At 26.8% G+C, this 19,579-nt stretch overlaps 1 protein-coding gene across 1 annotated transcript in view; it reads left to right on the top strand.

The window, feature by feature from the left end:
* Positions 1–4,134: 4,134 nt before the first annotated feature.
* Positions 4,135–19,579, top strand: part of LOC100208821 (TFIIH basal transcription factor complex helicase XPB subunit-like) — a 52,128-nt gene continuing 36,683 nt past the window's right edge. Inside the window, 11 exon segments of the mRNA NM_001309760.1 lie at positions 4,135–4,171; positions 4,328–4,365; positions 7,211–7,268; positions 11,272–11,324; positions 14,074–14,148; positions 14,340–14,420; positions 14,582–14,616; positions 14,800–14,845; positions 15,587–15,661; positions 16,846–16,920; positions 17,733–17,779. Of these exon segments, the coding sequence (NP_001296689.1) occupies positions 4,135–4,171; positions 4,328–4,365; positions 7,211–7,268; positions 11,272–11,324; positions 14,074–14,148; positions 14,340–14,420; positions 14,582–14,616; positions 14,800–14,845; positions 15,587–15,661; positions 16,846–16,920; positions 17,733–17,779 (620 nt within the window).

The raw sequence follows: 19,579 nt of genomic DNA, 5'->3' as shown, positions 1-19,579 counted from the left end.
TAATAGAAATGTTATTAAATATACGCATTTTTAGTGCTTAATCTCAATTTTTCCAATTTTTTGATCTGATGTTTTTATTGATTGTGGTTAGAAAAATAAAATATTTTTAATAATGGGTTTCCAAGCCTAATTTGAGAACGCGTCACTGTATTTTGACAACGCGTCATTAATTTTTTGACTGGGATTTTAATTTCTGTCAATATTTCTTAATAAAATGTATTTAATGTATTCAATTGTTAAATCACATTAAGTCTACAAATTAATTAAAATGATTAATTAATTTTACTTTAAATCATATGATTTTAAAAGCTAGAAATACATGATGTATTTATAGCTTTTAAAACCTATAAATATTAATTTAAATACAGGGTGTATATTCCATTTTGTATTAGATTTAATATCTACAAAACTCAAATGCCGATAAAAAAATAGTACTTCATCAAATTTTGATAGAGAAAAAGTATTTTATCAAAAGACACCAAGAAAAATATTTGAAATTCTTGCCATCAATCGTACGATTTTTTATGAAATCATTAGTCAATATACTGAAACAGATCAAATTATGACAAATATTTAAGGTTCTGTTCCAAAATCAATGCTTTCAAAACTACTAAAATCTTGGGTTGACGCAAATGGTACAAATTGGAAGTAAAATATTGGAAGAATTTGTGATTGTGATTTCAAAATCAACTATAGGACTACACTTTGAAATTGATTCAAATTATTCTTATCCTTTGAAATACCAAAGGCTCCATCGAGTTACGAAAAGATTATGCTATTCAATTTAGTTTTTTCCATTAACGTATTCTTAAGAACAAATAACTTTTGACAAAGTTGGATTTAATGTTTCACTACGAGTTTCTCGTAGGCGCTCTCAGTTTAGGAAATGCGATATCTTTCATGGACAACGTCCGCTTTCATCGAATGTTGAGGGTTCGAAAAAAAGTATGGATGAACAATTTAACTTGTAGTATTTACTACGATATTCAAATAATACTATATATTTCATACTACAAAATTAAATATTGTAATACTAACTATTTTTCAATCCTATTGAAAGTATGTTCAGCAAATGGAAAGAAATTATTAACCGAACAAATCCACGTAGTTAGGCTGAGTTAATGACCGAAATTTCCGACGGTTCAAATCTCTGTCAGCTCGGAATACAAGTTTCGTATCGATAATTTATTAAAATTTTATATAAAAATGTAATTATCTAATTTACGTAAATTTAACATTATGTTAGCGAAAATTTTTTTTTGAAAAGCGTTATATTGTAACATTATGTAAAAAATTCTTTTTACAGTTACATAACTTTAAATTTATATATATTAGATAAATACATATTTATATATAATTCTAACAAACTTTCGATACGACACTTGTATTCCAAGCCGACGTCTTGTCTCAAGCACAGACTGCACTTTTAATGAAACGTTGATAAAAATCAATGAAACTTTGTCAAAATACACTAATACATTGTCAATGTATCATTTTATTTTGACAAGTGTCATTGACTATTAACAACGTTATGTATATGCATACACACACGCATACACTTTTTTGAAAGAAAAAAAAAAAAAAAAAATATATATATATATATATATATATATATATATATATATATATATATATATATATATATATATATATATATATGTGTGTGTGTGTGTGTGTGTGTGAGGACAGATTAAGTAGGGATTCACAAGAGCAAAATTTTTATTCAATTTACAAAAAAGTAAAGAAGTCATAGAAAGGAAATTAAATTTTAAAAGAACTTTTAAACTCTTCAAATATGCAGCTCTATACATTCAGATCTCGCTCGTCTCGGACATCTCGGTCTCGGAAATCTCGGTCATTTTTCTATATCGGTCTCGGAATACCGAGAAAATAAATGTAAAAATATAAAAACCGAGATTAATGAAAATTATTGAAAATCTGCAAACTTTAGGCTTTCGTTTTTTAATGAGAGAAGAGTCAAAACGTTTTTGAGTTAACATGAGTCCTCAGCATAAATTTTCTCAAGAGGATTTTTCACGTATTTCTCCGAAGGAAACAGGTGAAAAATAGAAAGGGCTAATTTTGAAGACTTTCAATACTTTTCAGTATTCTCAGTTTTAATGTTTTTAAAAATCGTTTAAGTTGCAATTGCAGCGCAATGTTTTCTCATTTATGATTCTGTTGATGATAAGATTTGTCGCATAAAAAGATGTAAAAATATATTAGATAAAAAGAGTGTATTAAATTAAAATGTAAGTGTTTATTAAATTTATTCATAAAAAATTCTTTTAATTTATGACATTTGGTATAGCAACTTTAATGATTTTTAAAGTTGAATAGATTCAAATATTGAAATGGAAAAAAAATTTTTTTTCCATTTCAATATTTGAAGAAATATTGGAACTTATTTGAAATGGCGAAACTACTGTCTAGTTTCAAAAAATGAAAAGTTTCACGTTGAATGCACATTGTGTCCTGACGGTGCGAAGGAAAAATTCATCAAGCGAACAGACTACAGTACAAAACAAATTCACACTCATTTATCAATCCAATCAATATGCTCGATTGACATCTGTAATTATCTTTTTACGTTTTAGTACTCGTGTCACACAAAGATGGATTCCATGATCATAGCAAATGTGATGAGAGAGAGAGAGTTGTTGTGAGAGATGGCCGGATTTAGTTCAAATATTTGCTCCATCCATAGTTTGACCAATGCAATCTCGGCGAGGATCAATGTCGAAGGTCATTAATTGATAATTTTGCAATCTCAAAAGGCTTTTAGCATCTCATTCTTTTCCCATTTCGATCATTCCAAGATTTTGATTGTAATTGTTGGATCCAAAAATATGGATGTTCATAACTTTAAATTGTTTAAATGTTGCCTCATCACTGACATAAAAAAACTTTCCTCCATTGGATTTTATCAGCGTTTTTTCCTTCGTCACTTTGTCCCTCGCATACGCTGATGAGCTATAAATTGTCTGACGAACTCCCTAGACATTTTTGGGAGCTTCAACTTTTGTTTAATTTTCAATCTGCTTTTGTACCAATGGACTCGCAATTCGGTTGAAACTAAATCCAATATTAGATGCTAGCTTAGCAACAATTTCGTCAGTCAATGTCACATGACACAGTCAATGTTAGTTTCACATTAAAAACGAGTCAATCATTTTTGAGCGAGATTAATGATGTGTTGATTTTTCGGATTTGTCAGCAGAAGGAACATGGCGATATTGATGGAACTTCCATAAATGAGCGTGAATTTGTTTTGTATTGTAGTCTGTTCGTTTGATGAATTTTTCACCGTGAGGACACAATGTGCATTCAACGTGAACCTTTTCATTTTTCGAAACTAGACAGTAGTCTCGCCGTTTCAAATAAGTTCCTCTCGCAATTTTTTCAATTTCAATATTTGAATCTATTAAATTTTAAGAATCATTAAAGTTGCTATACCAAATGTCATAAATTAAAAGAATTTTTTTATGGACAAATTTAATAAACACTTACTTTTTTGTTTAATACAGTCTTCTTATTTAATATATTTTTACATCTTTTTATGCGACAAATCTTATCATTAACAGAATCGTAAATGAGAAAACATTGCACTGCAATTGCAACTTATACGATTTTTAAAAACGTTAAAACTGAGAATACTGAAAAGTATAAAAAGTCTTCAAAATTAGCGCTTTTTATTTTTCACCTGATTCCTTCGGAGAAATACGTGAAAAATAGTTCCTCGTGAGAAAATTTATGCTGAGGACTCTTGTTAACTCAAAAACGTTTTGACTCTTCTTTCATTAAAAAACGAAAGCCTAAAGTTTGAAGGTTTTCAATAATTTTTATTAATCTCGGTTTTTATATTTTTACATTTATTTTCTCGGTATTCCGAGACCGAGATTACGAGATAGAAAAATGGCCGAGATTTCCGAGCCGAGATGCCCGAGACGAGCGAGATCTTAAAGTATAAACCAAGACCCGTACTTTACGGGTCCGGAGAGTTAGTAATTGAATAAAATCGGTTGATTTAATCGAAATTAACATGATAAAATGTAAATTCATCATTGTGTTTTTAAATTCAACACGTGCTAGGGTTACTAATTGTTGTCTCAGATACTTTTTTAAATATACGCGATGGGGAAGCACAAGAAAAGGAAATTAGACGAAAAAGGTTGACGTTTTCTTGGTTTATAACTGACTTGATTTATCTAAAAATAATTTAAAATAAAATGCATGATCAAAGTTCTAAATTTTAAAATATTTTCTTGAAATTCTATTGACTTCTATTTTTATATATTTTGTAATGACAACTCTACATTTCTCATAGAATCAAAATCAGCTAAAAAACGCAAGGAAGATGAGGATGTTAGTATTCTTTTAACTTTTATTTTTTTACCTTGTCTTTTCTTAGGTAAAACTATCCGTTTCTGTGTGTTTTTTATAAGGTAAAGTCTGGTTACTTGATAAATCGCCAATGTAAGGATGGTTATTATAATGTAGGGATGGTCCTTAATAATATCAAAAAAAGTTCTTTAAAAGTTTTTTAATATCTTTCTTTTTTTTTCAAGTCTATAAAAATTTTGCTTTAACTATATTATTACTATTATTATAGAGTTATACTAGGGTTGCCAGACGTCCGGCAAAAGGAAGACATGTCCTCCTTTTTGATCCTTTGTCTTCTGTCCAGGAGGCGAAGCATTTTAAATGTCCGGGTTTTTTAATATTTTTAGTTTTTAATTTTTTAATATGCTTTTTTTTTTAATGTATATTCCACGTTTATACTTAGCTATTCTTAAAACTGTATACTTTTTAAAAGTTTTTTTAATGTTCTACTTTTTAATTAAAACGTTGAATTCTACTTTTAACTCTGTGCATTTAGCTTTTCTGATTGCAATGTTCATTTTGTCTTAATGTTTATTCATTCATTTGTCAAACAGTTTGACAAACAAAAATTGAAGTAATAAATGTTAGAGCATAATTGCATTCTATTCAAAACTAACTGTTCTCAAACTGTATAATTTTTCGAGTTCTTTTGTTATTCTATAGAATGTAAAAGGAGTTAAAAAAGTAACTTTGGCATTTGAAACAGTTTATCATTATCAGCCTTACAACTCAATGACCTGCAGACCTAGTTTAATGCACATTATATTTAAAGATTTGGAAATTACATAAAATATTTCTTGTGCAAAAACACAAACTGAGGTAATCATAAATTAGGTAATTGATCCCCACACTGTTGATAAACTGGTGAAATCATCAGATAGCATTTCATATTTCTGTTTTTCCACGGATGCTTGCAATCACGGTTCATAGAAAATGAACAAATTTCCGATCGTTATTCAATACTTTGATTGGGAGACAGGTGATATCCAAGCTAAAATTCTCACATTAGTTAACACACCAAATGAAACCTCTGAAACTATATCTCAATATATTTTCAAAACACTCAAAACATTTGAATTGTTGTTTAAGTGTGTTGCTTTTGCTGGAAACAATGCTAATGTAAATTTTAGGACCATTAATAGAAAAGTAGGCAAAAATGTGTCCTCGTATTGGAAGAAGGCTTTAAAAAAAACCGTTGGTAGGTGTTAGATGTCCTGTCCATGTTTTGCACAACTGCATTCAATATGGGGTAGAATTTATAAAGATTGATGTTAAAACTGTTGTCTTGAAATATTCAATTATTTTTCTATTTACAAATTTAGAAGCTTTAAAAATATTCATGCGACTATATTGACATTAGTTTTCATTAACTACTCTATCACTCTAAAACTAGATGCTTAAGTTTGATTCCAGCTATTGAAATATTGCTGAGGTTATTTGATGTTTTAAAAATGTACATTCTTTTTGTAGATCAACCACCTATTGCCATAAAAATATATTTTGAGAATGAATTTATAGAAGCTTATCTTTGGATTTTGCATTCCTTGATGTCTGTATTTCAAGTAAATATTACAGTAATTGAAAGGGAAGAACGTCAGTTTTAGAAGTTATGAGCCTTCTTTATTCTACCTTGTTTGTTTTTAAAGGCTGGTTAAATGAAACATTTCTATTACTTAAAGGTATATTAAGAGAACTTAAAGAAAGTGACAGAAAAGATTATATTTGTTTTATGGCAGAAGTTAAGCTAGCAAATGAAGCATGCATTCTTTATTTAGAAAGTGGTTGAAACCTTTTGATGAATTTCAGTGCTTTGGTTGGATGTATTTAAATAAAGTAAAAGACAAAAGCAAGCAGTTTTTCGAAATACCCTTGCATAAACAGTGGGTTTTATTTTTTAAAATTTGTCCAAATGCAAGTTGCTTCTCAGAGAAGCTTTAAATTTGGGAAGTATTCTTTTGTATCCCTGGACACATCGGAATTGTTGAAAGAGTGTTCTTGTTGATTAATGCTCTATGGACAAAGAAAAGGAATAGACTTTTAATTGACTCTGTACTGGACAATGTTTCCACAAAACATAATTTAAAGAATTTTACTTGTGAACAGTTTTATAATATGTGATTGCTAACAAAAATGGGGGGTCATCGTGTTGCGATTGACCTCTTTTTTTTAATAAATTCTCATTATTTCACGCAAATTTAATAATAAACATTGACCAAAAATGACCAAAAACCACCCTTCCCTATTTTTTTTAAGCGACCCCTCCTTCCCTCAAAATCTTTAACACCACAGGCTTGAGGTATTTCCTCCTTTTGACTTTTTGGTGTCCTCCTTTAGGCGACTGTGTATCTGGCAACCCTAATTATTACTACCATTATTGGTTAATTTAGTTTGCCTTATTTGTGAAGCTCTGTTCATATTTTGGGTTATATATTTGTTGAATGATATTAATTTTATAATGACATTTGATATACAATAAGCATTAATTAATTGATGTTATTAGTTCTTATTTTAATGATTAATGTTATCAGTTTTTTATTGGTTAAAATTTTTTTCCCGTCTTTTTTATATTAACTTTTTTTTTTGCTATTGTAATCTACATTACCTTTATTTTACACACACACACACACACACACATGCATGCATGCATGCACAGTTACTCACACAAATACATGTACAAAAGCTTTCTTAATTGTCTTATATTTACTATTTTCACAGGTACATGCAATTAAAAAAATGAGATTAGTCTCTTTAATTAGTCAATTTGGTCTTGGGGAGGTGAATATAGTAAAAAAAAGCAACTTTTATACAAAAAGTCTTTTTCTTTCAGGAAAATGATTTTTCAGAAGATGATCAAGAGGAATCGAGTATTTTAAATACAAATAATGGTAAATTTTTTATTTATTTTTTTCAAACATCTTTTTCAAGAAGACTACAAGCAACCACTATTAGAGTTGGAAGTTACTGAAAGAAAAAAGATAAAATTTATAAAGCAAGATGATGATTAACAGACAACTTAAAAAGGTTGGAAATTATATGAGTCAGGAAAACAAGATGAAGGGAGCGAATTTCAAAGAACTTATTTTCAAAGAAAAATTTAGACAAATAACTATTTTTGAAGCACTTAGGAGCAGTCACATTATAAGGATGAGACTTGAATGAAGGATGAGAATTGAATGACAATTAATAGGATAATGAATTTTAGTCAATGGTACAAGAGAACCTAGCTCTTTAGATTAGAGCCTATTATAGTATTTATAGAAAAGAGAAAGAGAAGCAACATTATGATGGTGTGACAATGGTTACCTGCAAGAACAGGTCCAACTATGTTTATAGTGCATTTTTGAAACTTATCTAAAAGTGAAAGGTCATCATTCGAAGATCCGCACTTCAATCTTGACCACGCATGTAATTGTTTTTTTTGTTTTTTTTATAAAAGCTTGGATCACGGCTCTAGATAATCAAAAACGCTCTGAATAAAACCGACAAAGAAAAAAGTTAATAAAACAGGCTAAACTAAATAAAATAAAAAAAGATGTCTTGACGAAAGAGAAATTTAAAAAAAAATTAAAACCTATAGCTCTAAAAAAAAATTAATATGAATCTGAAAAACTAAAACTCTAATAGAAAATTATTTTTAATTATGTTTTGTAATTACACTAAGGTTGAATAACTCGTCGCTTTGGTTTGACGAGTTCCTAACTGATTTTTTATATTAGGAGAATAGCAAATAAATTCTTTTTTTTAAATGTCTAAATAAAATAATTTTTATGATTATTTTTTATATATTATTGTATTTTTATATATCAATCAAAAAAAGAATACATAAAAATAATAATATAAATAATTTTAATTATGCGTTTAATAAAATTGAAAGATTTTTTTTTAATTCTCCTAATCAAAAACCAACACGAGTAACTATAAAATTTTGATCTTTTTTGATGTTTTCATAAAATTAGGCGAACTCTTTTAAATAAAAAAAAACTTTTAACTAATTATCATTTAATAAAAAACTAACTTTATTTAAATTATCAAAAAGTATTTTTAAAAAGTTCTTTGTCGTCGTTGTTTGAGAATATAAATTGTTTTAAAAAAATTACATTCATCATTAAAAAAAACATTTGAAATAAAAGTTTTATTTAATATTCTATATTATATGTTTTAAAACTTTATTTAAAAGCGTTTAGCTTAGTGTAAAAAAATTTATTAGAAATTTTACATAGCGTAACAAAATAAATAATTTTGTTATGTTTTCAACTATTAAATATATGGATTCATCAAAATGTTTATTAAAACATTCGTTTTTGTTGTTGTTTATAAAATTAATTGTACAAATTGTTTTAAAAACATTTACATTCAAAGTAAAAAATACACTTTTGAACAATATCTTTCGATAATTTAAGTATGTCTTTCAAAGTATACAATCTTTAAAAGCAATTTATCGCTTTATTACCATAGACTTTATTGCATTTTAAAAATGTTTTCAAAAATTTTAAAAGCCATGGTTAAGTTGTCGCAAAAAAAACAAAAACTCGTGGTCAGGAATAGAGTGCGATCGCACGCCTTTTCTGTCCACAACTGATAATGATGACCAGAAAGGTAGTTTTTAGATGAGATTAATATAATCAAAAGATAAAATTGATGAAAAGTTCTTTCTTATACAATTCAGTTTTGTCTTTAGGCGAGGTAACAAAATCCGAACCATGTAAGAGGGAAGGAATAACAAATTTGCTCTTATTATAGACACTTAAAGATTCTCCAGAAGTCTCTGAGCCGAGTTTTTTAGATGAAATATTAGATTTCGTGACCTACGAATAGCGGGCTTTGGCGTGAGACAAAACCTTTTAACAATGGTTTCTAGCAATAGTAAACAGACACTTGTTTTCTAGAGAATTATTTTGGTGATAAATATGAACATAATGTTACGATTAGAAATTGCAGCATCAAAATGAGAGAAAAATCATGAAGAAGAGTGAGGCTTGATTTTAAATTGTTGAGAGGCAATAATACATCTGATGCCATAAAGAAGAATTAGGCTTGACTTAAATTGTCGAGAGGTAATAATAGATTCCATGCCAGCCTGAATCCAAAAAGTTACTTAAAAAGCACATTTATTAGCAGGAAAATGAAATATTTCTACCCAAGGGCAATCACAAAGAAAATGTCCCACTTAGCTCTGAGGTAGTCGTAAGAGATACAATGGTATGGGGATTCTGATGATGAAGAAGAATGAGATAATAATTTTAGAGAGATCAAACCGTGATCAGAAGCACTGACTAGGATCAGAAGCAAGACATCAATCAAGTAAAGAAATGATTTGAATTGTCTGGAAAGCGAGTTGGAAAGTTGACTATTTGTGTTAGAGATTGAGAAAGGCAAAAGTTGTGGGCCTTAATACCTGCAGAGTCACTGATACTAAATATAGAAACAAAATTATGAAAATAGTTAAACTCTTAATAAAAACATTATTTAAAAAATTTTAGTATATATTTTTATTCTACAGAACCCTGTTTTATGCAGTTTATTATATTTCGGTATTATTATATTTATATTTATTATGGCGAAAAAGGATTTTAGGTGTTTTAAATTTATTGCAAAATTCTGAATTTTAAACATGAGGCTCTAATTTATTTTATATCTATATTGATATCAATGGAAATGTTGTAGAAAATTTGTGCTTTTACGAATAAGAGGATATAACTGCTCTAAACTATTTATATTTGATGATAAAAATTAAAAAAACTTTCTTAACTATACTGCATTTGTGCTTTATTTAAAAAATAAGTATTGTTACAGCTGCAATAAGTTGATCAATCATATTGTTGAATAATTTTCAAATAATCAATTTAAACTTTAGGCCCCAGAGGCCATGCGGGTTCCTGCATGGGCCTTTCACTTTTGTCTCACTTTTTATTTAAATTCTTTTTACTATTTTTTTCAAGTTTTACACTTATGTTTTGTATCTTATCATAAATACATTTAAAAAAAACAGTTGTCAGCAACAGATGTTTTTTTGATATTTATTCTAGTTTTGTAATGTTTTGTTGAAAATCTGCTAAAAAGAAAACATTTTTAAAAAATCTTTAATTAAAAAATTTTTATAACGTAAAGACGCTCACAAAATTGTAACAATGAATAAAATTTTTTTGCTTTTTTTTTTCATTATTGCATAGTTACATAATACTTAATAAAGCAATATTTTATTTTAAATGCGCCAGATATTTTTTTTACTATTTTTGTTTATGTAAGTAAAATATGACTCTAAAAAGCATTATTTTTTGCTGTTTAAAAAAAAAATTATATAGTTGCACTTTATTTTGCTCATGTGTTAAAGTGGGCATGGGTGATATAAACATGTATGTATGTAAATATGTATATATATATATATATATATATATATATATATATATATATATATATATATATATATATATATATATATATATATATATATATATATATGTATATATGTATATATGTATGTATGTATGTATGGGGCTTTACATCCAGCATATATGGTAAAACCTCTCACATATAGATCTTTTTAATAAAACCCACATAGGCTTTTTAAAGCCAATATATCCCTGTTTTTACCATTTGTATTCACAAATATCGTCAACACTGCTTTTATTGCAAGCTATAATGACAAAATAATTTTGGTGATATTGTCGTTTATTTGTTGTTCAGTTAAAAAAGTTAAAAAAATTTTTTTTTTTCAGTTTTTATTTAACAATTATTTGTTTAACAAAATTCATTTAAAATTTTTATTTTTTTGTCATAATTTTATTTTTTTAATCTTTAATTTGAAATAATTTATAATCATTAATTTTACAAATATTTAAAATACTGTAGTATTTGTTTTTGAATTTATTTATATATATTATACACTAGCCGCTGTTCCCAATGCAGCTAATAGAAAGGTTGGAGATATCAATGATAATTTGGTAAAATCTTTTTTTTTTAACTTAATGATTTAAGAGTCAAATATTTGCATTGTGTGTGTGTAATATTTAACTATTTTTAAATTTTAAAATTCCTATTGTGGTTCTGGAAATTCATAATGAAACACTTTAAGGAACAGTTAAGCAAATCTAAAATGTTAAGCATTTATTGCAATTTGTTATAAGACATTTTTTGAAAAACTAATTTTTCAAGTCTTTTTACACCGTTTACACCGCCACCAGACTCACTCTTTAGTCCCAAATAGATTGCATCTGTTAAAATTGTCCAGCGCTTATGGTTTGGAGTCAATGAAAACAGTTGTACTGGTTATACACCTTTTACAGCTGAGAATGTCAACTCTGACAATTATTTGGAAATTTTGAAAAAACAATGTTTCTTATTGGTTTTGAATTTAAAAGTTTGATAATTTCATGGAACTTGCATCTGGCAAAAATTGTCTAGACATGGCTCCAAGAAAAATGCTTAATGTTCTCGTCCAATTTAAACTCAACAAACTTTTTTGTTATTTACATAGTTCAAAAAAATTTTTTACCATAATAATTAGGTGGATTTTTTTTGCAATAACTGACTGATATTGTTGATGTGTATTGTTGCATGGCAACTATTGAGTCATCTACTTTACTTCTCAGAATATCATTTACTACTGACCTCTCATGGAAACCATGTATGTGTCATTTTGCGTCAAATTAGCAAGTTATGGACAAATGCTGAGTCTGCATAAACTTTTGCTAACTTATGACTAAATAAGCTGGGCAGTTAAAATAGTTTAAATAACTTTGAAGGAGCAATAAAAAAATGTTCAGCCCCTCTCCCCTCAAATTTTTATTATTTTTTTAAACTCATAAAGACAAGTGGCAAGGAGGATTTTTTTTAAACAGATTTTATGCACACTCAGAATTTAAGTAAGTGTTACATAAAAAAATGCAATAATAAATTTTTTAAAAGTAATGTTTGATACCTATATTTTAAGTTGAAAAAGGCCCCAAAAAAGTTTATTAAGGTAACATCACCATCAAACTACCCCAAAATATTTGTTTTTATTATTAAAATTTTAAATGATTTTTTCAAAATGAAAAATTTTTTTATAGTAGCACGTCTATTTCCTGGCGTAAAAAAGTAAACATAAAATGTAGTACAATATAAATGTAATTATGTATGTTAAAAATGATTGTTTTTAAATTTTATATATTTGTTAACGCTTTTGAAGTTGATGAAAGTGGTGACTTACTTTTATATAGCTTGGTTCTATTCCTTTAAAGTTTTGGTATATTGCCAGTATAAATATTTAAATACTGCACTTGCCAGTATAAGTATTTAAATCTTGCACTTATATAACCTCGATTAACAGCAGCTATTAATCCAGGTTATATAAGTAACAGCTGAGCTGTTTATACAGGTAGTATTTTAATAATGTAAGTTAAATATGTTCCAGTGAAAAATACTATTTTTGTTTCAGTAAAGTTTTTCTTTAAAAAAAATTTGCAATCAACAAATTTAAAAAAAAAATCAAAGTGAAATTTGAATTGCAGCTTAGTTAATATTTTTTGCTTTACTTCATTGTTTGTTTGAAATTTTCATCATGTAATCATTATAGTCCACTATTATGTAACCACTTTATTATGTAACCACCATATAGTCCCTAAAATGAATAAAAAAATTTAAGTTTTTCAATTGCAGATAAACTTTTACTTATATGAAATTTAATTCTTAGACAAATTGTGACACAAAATATTTGTGATGTGTAAAATTTTGTTTATTATCTTAGCAAATCAATGTCTGCTAAGATAATGAACAAAACCTTTTTTTTAAAAGTGCAATTTTTATAATAGCAAGGTTGCATATTTATGTTCTCAGAATGTGCTAGATTGATTCAAAGTTAAATTACCAAACGTTACCATAGATCAACATCGACAAACTCTTGTTGAGATATCTGAGATTTTTTGAACGATAAATTAGTTTTAGACTATTATTTTTTTAGAGAGATCTAGTGGCAAAAGGAAAACTGCAAAATATATATTTTTTGTAGATTTGATTTTTGATAGCTTTAAAAGCATAACATACATGTTTGGAGTTTTCTACAAATAATTAACCAACTATAATTTAAGCATCTCCTATAAGGCATAATGGTCTTAGTAATTTTTTATAAGGACTTTATTATAGGAAAAAAAACTTTTTCTCATAAAAAATTTAATTATATAGTTAAGGGTGAATACTTCTTAAAATTATATTCTACATTAGAAAAAGTTTCTGCAGGTTTAAAATGTGTTTCATTAAAATATATGCACATTAAGGGATTCCAAACCACTGAAATCTTGGAGTTCTAAAAATTTTATTCCTGGTTCTGCCAGTATGAATTACACAATGAAGTCAGGTTCTTGAAAATTACATAAATAATATTTACCAAGGTGTTTTTTTAACTTAAATTGATATTGTAAACGTGAGTTTTATTGTGAAAAAGATATTAGTTTTATTTAATGGGATTTAAAATTTTTAATGTTCTTATTATTTCAAAAGTTATTTGTATATTGTTATCGTCACATGATTTGCTGTAACACTTTTTATTGATCTCTTTAAAATTATGTTTGAAGCGCAAAATTATTTCTCAAAAAATTTATAAAACAAAGTTATTACTTAAAATTTTTTTAAAAAAAAATTTGCAAGAGTAGTTAATAAAAAAGTCAAAGTTTTGACTTTCAATTCTAAATAATATCTGAGTTTGTTGTTTGTCAGGATGAATATGGAGCAAAAGACTATCGCAAAATTGTGAGCTTAAAAGCTGATCACCAATCAAGACCATTATGGGTGGTAAGCTATGATTTCATAATATTATGAGCGATAAATACTATATTATGGGCGGTAATTTATGACACTACAGGTGGTTATTTAAGATATTATGGGTGGTAAGCAATTCTACTATGTTTGAAAATTATAAAATGTTATGTTTTATATTTTGTACATTTATTGATTATTATTTTAATATGTTTTATTGTTTGAAGGCACCTGATGGTCACATTTTCCTAGAATCATTTTCAGCTGTGTATAAACACGCTCATGATTTTTTGATCACTATCGCTGAGGTTTATTAATTTTGTTTTAATTTTTTGATCACTATCGCTGAGGTTTATTAATTTTATTTGAATTTTTTAATCACAACTGCTGAAGGTTATTAAAAAATTTCTTTTTAATTTTTGGTTTTGCGTCGGGAAAAAGTACTAAAGAGTTATTTTTTATTTTAAAGCCTGTTTGTCGGCCAAAGTTTATTCATGAATACAAGTAAGTCCCATTTAATTTTTTAAGTTTTGAAGTCTTTAAGTTTAACAATTAAGTTAAATAATAAGTTTTAGTAAATAATAAGTTTTATTTATTATATTAGTAAATATAGTTCTTGTAAATTTAGTAGTTTTAATGCAATTGTAGTTACTACCTTCATCTCATAGTTTTTTATCTTTAATGTAGACTTACTGCTTATTCACTTTACGCAGCTGTTTCTGTTGGATTGCAGGTTTTTATGAAGAACACTTTTGTTAAAGCAAATAGTACATTTTTAAAAATTACAAAGTTGTTTGAATTGGCTTTTTATTTATTTATGACATCTTTTTAACTGTTTTTTATGTTTTTGTTTAATATTTTCAACTACTTTATTTTACCAATTTTTGTTATAAAAAATTTTATTACGCAATGACCCAGTTAAACATATATCAGCTTGATTTCTATGATCAATTATTAAGCATGTCATGCTTGCAACACTATCATAAAGACATATGATATCCTAGAACATCATGCTGACAACACTATCATAGAATATATCATGCTTGCAACACTATCATAAACTCATGGTTATAACACTATCATAGAACATGTTTGCAACGCATTCATAGAATATGCTTACAACACTATCATGGAACACGTCATGCTTACAACACTCTCATGGAAAATGTTATGCTTATGATGAACATATTAAGAAGAACATATTAAGCTATTATGAAAAAGACCATATTAAGCTTTTATAGAATATATTAAGATATTAAGAAGAACATATATTATTAAGAATTTATATATTATATTAAATATTATATTAAGTATTATATTATATTAAATATCAAGTATTATATTAAATATTATATTAAGAAGAACATATATTAAGAAGAACATATTAGGCTTTTATGAAAAAGAGCATATTAAGCTTTTATAGAATTAGTTGGTTTTTTTTTTATCTTTTTATTTTAAACTTTTTGAATTGCAGACAAAAGACATTATAGAGTATTTAACACGTTTGAGTAAAACAACCATACCTGAAGGAATTGTTCAGTTTATAGAGGTTATTTCTTTTTTTTCTTTTCTTTTTTTTAAGCTAATTTGTTATTGTATACTATTTTACTATATTCTTTTATTGCATGAACAAAACTTTTGTATATTTTAAAAATGACATCAAGTTAAGGTTATATAGTTTAAGATAAAGATTATGTAAGATTATATGGGTGTTGTAGTAAAAAATAGCAATCTACCAAAACTGTGCTGCGGCAAAGCTAAAGGAAATTTAAAGCCAACTAAAACTAATAGAGCACAACATAATTCATGTCTCTATCAGTTGATACTCAAGATAATGTTTGCGGAATTCTATGAGCAGAAAAAGGAGAATAATATTTCTTTGGAAGACAGCAATAGTATCACTTGCTGCTATTTGTTCTCTAAAGATCTCTGGAAACAAAGTGTAAAGTATGTATGTCACACAGCATATGTTTAACCTCCATTTGCATATTAGTTAATAGTGCATAATTCTTTTCATGCAAGTTTCTCAAGTTTGCAGTACTTTGTGTAGGACTCAGGGAATTGTGTAACTTGTAAGATGAGATTGTAAGTTAAATTGTAATATGGCTTGATAGTGTGTTACATATCCAGCCATTATTAGTTAAACTGAAAAAATCTGCTTTATCTAACAGATGCTTTACTTAAGCTTTTTTTTTTTTGTACATCAGTTGAATAAGGTACATTAAGAAATATTTTTGACAAGGTTTTTTTATAACTTGGAGCTAAGTTCAATAAAAGTCTTCCACAATGTAGTATGGCTGCATATTAAATATCTTGCATTTCAAACTTTAGAGTCACATTATATTCACTTGTTTAGAATTACATCATGTTTGTTGAATAGAGGCTATAGAGTAAAAGGCATATGTGAGCTTCCCTAAGTTTCAGTGGCTCTGCTGCTACGTTGAGCTAATTCAACAGAACTTCTGTTCTCTGAACATAATGTTCAAGTACTTTCATATACACTATATAACATGAAATAAAAAATCAGTAAAAGTATATTTGTTTTGACCAGCAGATAACTCTTTAAGTAACCGAAAACTAGATTAATTCATCAAAAAGTTTTGATTGTTCAGTCATGAAGTTTAAAGTTTTTTAATGTCAGTTATCTAAAAAATTTGTTGAAATATGCACCTTGTTATTTTTCATTACACTTCATTTTTAGTTATATTTTTTAAACTATTTTTTCCAATCTAGTTGTGCACAATCAGCTATGGTAAAGTCAAATTGGTTTTGAAGCACAACCGTTATTATGTGGAAAGCAACTTTCCAGTAAGTCAATTACATATGTCATTTAAATTCTCAGACAATGTAAACAACTAATTATAATTAGAAAAAAAACAAAGATTTAGATAAAAGTGCAAGAATACATTTTTCCAAAGTTGATGAGTTTGATTTTTTTGATTTGATAAAGTTTCTTAAATTAAGTTTAAATTATTTAGAATAAAAATTCAAAATCAAGAAACACTTAGTAATGTAAATAATAAAAAAAATTTTTTTGATACTCTGGATTTTTTTTTTTTAACTTCTGATACTCTTTAGACTTAGACAAATAAGTAGAATTCTGTTTATATTTTCTGTTCTGCAATTTGTTTAACTAAGCTGAACATTTTTATTTTTATTTAATGATTATTTAAATTTAATTGTGACTGAGATTGGGTATGTGGCAATAAAAACTTAATATTTAATTAGTGTGTGTATAAATAAATATATATATATATATATATATATATATATATATATATATATATATATATATATATATATATATGTATATATATATATATATATATATATATATATATATATATATATATACATACATATACATACATAGATACATTTCTGTATTATAATTAGTATTTATTACTATATTTATTTAACTTAAATGTTTATTTCAAAGAGTTAAATAATTGATATGTCTTTGTTTCTGATTAAAAAGCAGCAAAAATGATATTTATCAAAGATATTGTTTATTGATATATAATGATTCAACTCCATTTTAGGTCTTGTATGATTATATTGTAAATGCAATTATTATTTCAATCTATCAGTCTAATTAATATTATATATTATGCATATAGGATGCATTACAACAGTTATTAAAAGATCCAGAAATTCAAATGTGCAGGTAATTTTTTTAGTTTACAGGTTAAATTTTAATGTAAAAATAATATTAAAAACTTTTTCTTTATACTGTTTAAAATAAATAATTAGATAATACTAGAAATTATTGAAGTTAATGTCAACCCATAGTTGTGTGTGTATATATATTTTCTAATAAAAGCGCTATTAAATGCACTTGAAATATATGAAATTGCTGTTTTAGGTCAAAAAAATATTTGTTACAAAAAGTGCGTCTAAAAGTGCTAGAATATATATATATATATATATATATATATATATTTGTGTGTGTGTGTGTGTGTGTGTGTGTGTGTGTGTGTGTGTGTGTGTGTGTGTGTGTGTGTGTGTGTGTGTGTGTGTGTGTGTGTGTGTGTATATGTATATGTGTGTGTATATATATATATATATATATATATATATATATATATATATATATATATATATATATATATATATATATATATATATATAGTCGTGTGACAATTTATTATGACCACCTATGAATTTTGATCATTTTGAAATTTAATCTCATTTTTTTCCTATGAAGAGTAAAAATTCATTATTAAAAGTTAATCTTTTGTTTAAAATAAAGTTTTAACTCGGAAAATCTTCTTAAATTTATTTAAGTTTGTTAAAGATTATTCTTTATTCTATTAGATTTTAAAATTCTTTAATCCAGATTGCAGAAAAGCTTGCTTCAGATAAATGGTACTATAAGCTTTTTTTTTTTTTTGCTACTGGCAACACTGTCACTTTTGACAGTCATTTTGTATGATGTCATCTTAATTATAATCTTTTTGCTGTACACTTGTTAAGTTTTATTACCAGAGTTTTGAGTTCGTTTATTTGGTTATCGTCAAAATATTTATTTAAATCAGTAAAGATATTGTTTCTTGAATATTTCTTATTTTAAAGTAAAAATAATTGTATTTGATTTGATATTTTTAAAGTTATGAGTACCAAAGCAAATTCTTAATTGTAGTACTGAAATGTGATATTTTATTTTAGCTATGGGGAAAAAAAAGGACTTGTTACCACAAAAAATTGCTGAAATCAGGGAACTTTTAATAAATACCAATCTTTCTCAACAAGAAATTGCCAGAAAATGTGGTATTTCGTGGGTTTCTGTACAAAATATACACAAAAAAATGGCTAATATGGAGAACTTGATGCCAAAGAGGGTTTGTAAATGTGGAAAGAAGAGAATCATAACACCACGCAGGAAATAAATACTTACCAAGATTGTTCTAGAAAATAGACAGGCCGCCAACAATGAAATAACTAATAAGTTGGACCAATCTGGAGTCAAAATGTCAAAGAGAACAGTTTAACTTTGCCTACACGATCTTGGTTACATTTCACGACGTCCAGCTAAGAAGCCTAAACTGACACCAAAAATGATGCAAAAAAGTGTGTGAATTTAACAGAAGATGATTGGAAATTGGTAAAATTAATTTAGATGTATTTAAAATATCCACTTTCTGACACTAAACTTTAAATATTCACTTAACAGTCTTTGTGTAATATTTTAAGGTATGCTTTAGCAACAAGAGTACTTTCCAAGTTTTAACATAGAAGGCTCAATATGTAAAAAGAAAAAAGGGGAAAAATACTTATTGGACTGCATCATTCAAACTGTTAAACACCCCACCTCTGTGATGATCTGGTCAGTGATATGTGGAAAGGGAATGGGGAGGCTCTATATTGTAGAGGGAATAATGAATCAGTTACAGTTTAAAAAAGTCCTGGAACAAAGATTGTTGCCACAATTGGTAGAATGGTTTAGTCCAGGTGGAAAAAAAAACCT

Source organism: Hydra vulgaris, chromosome 11, assembly GCF_038396675.1.
Source record: "Hydra vulgaris chromosome 11, alternate assembly HydraT2T_AEP".
In the NCBI taxonomy this organism is placed as follows: domain Eukaryota; kingdom Metazoa; phylum Cnidaria; class Hydrozoa; order Anthoathecata; family Hydridae; genus Hydra; species Hydra vulgaris.
This window is presented reverse-complemented; position numbering and strand designations above follow the sequence as displayed.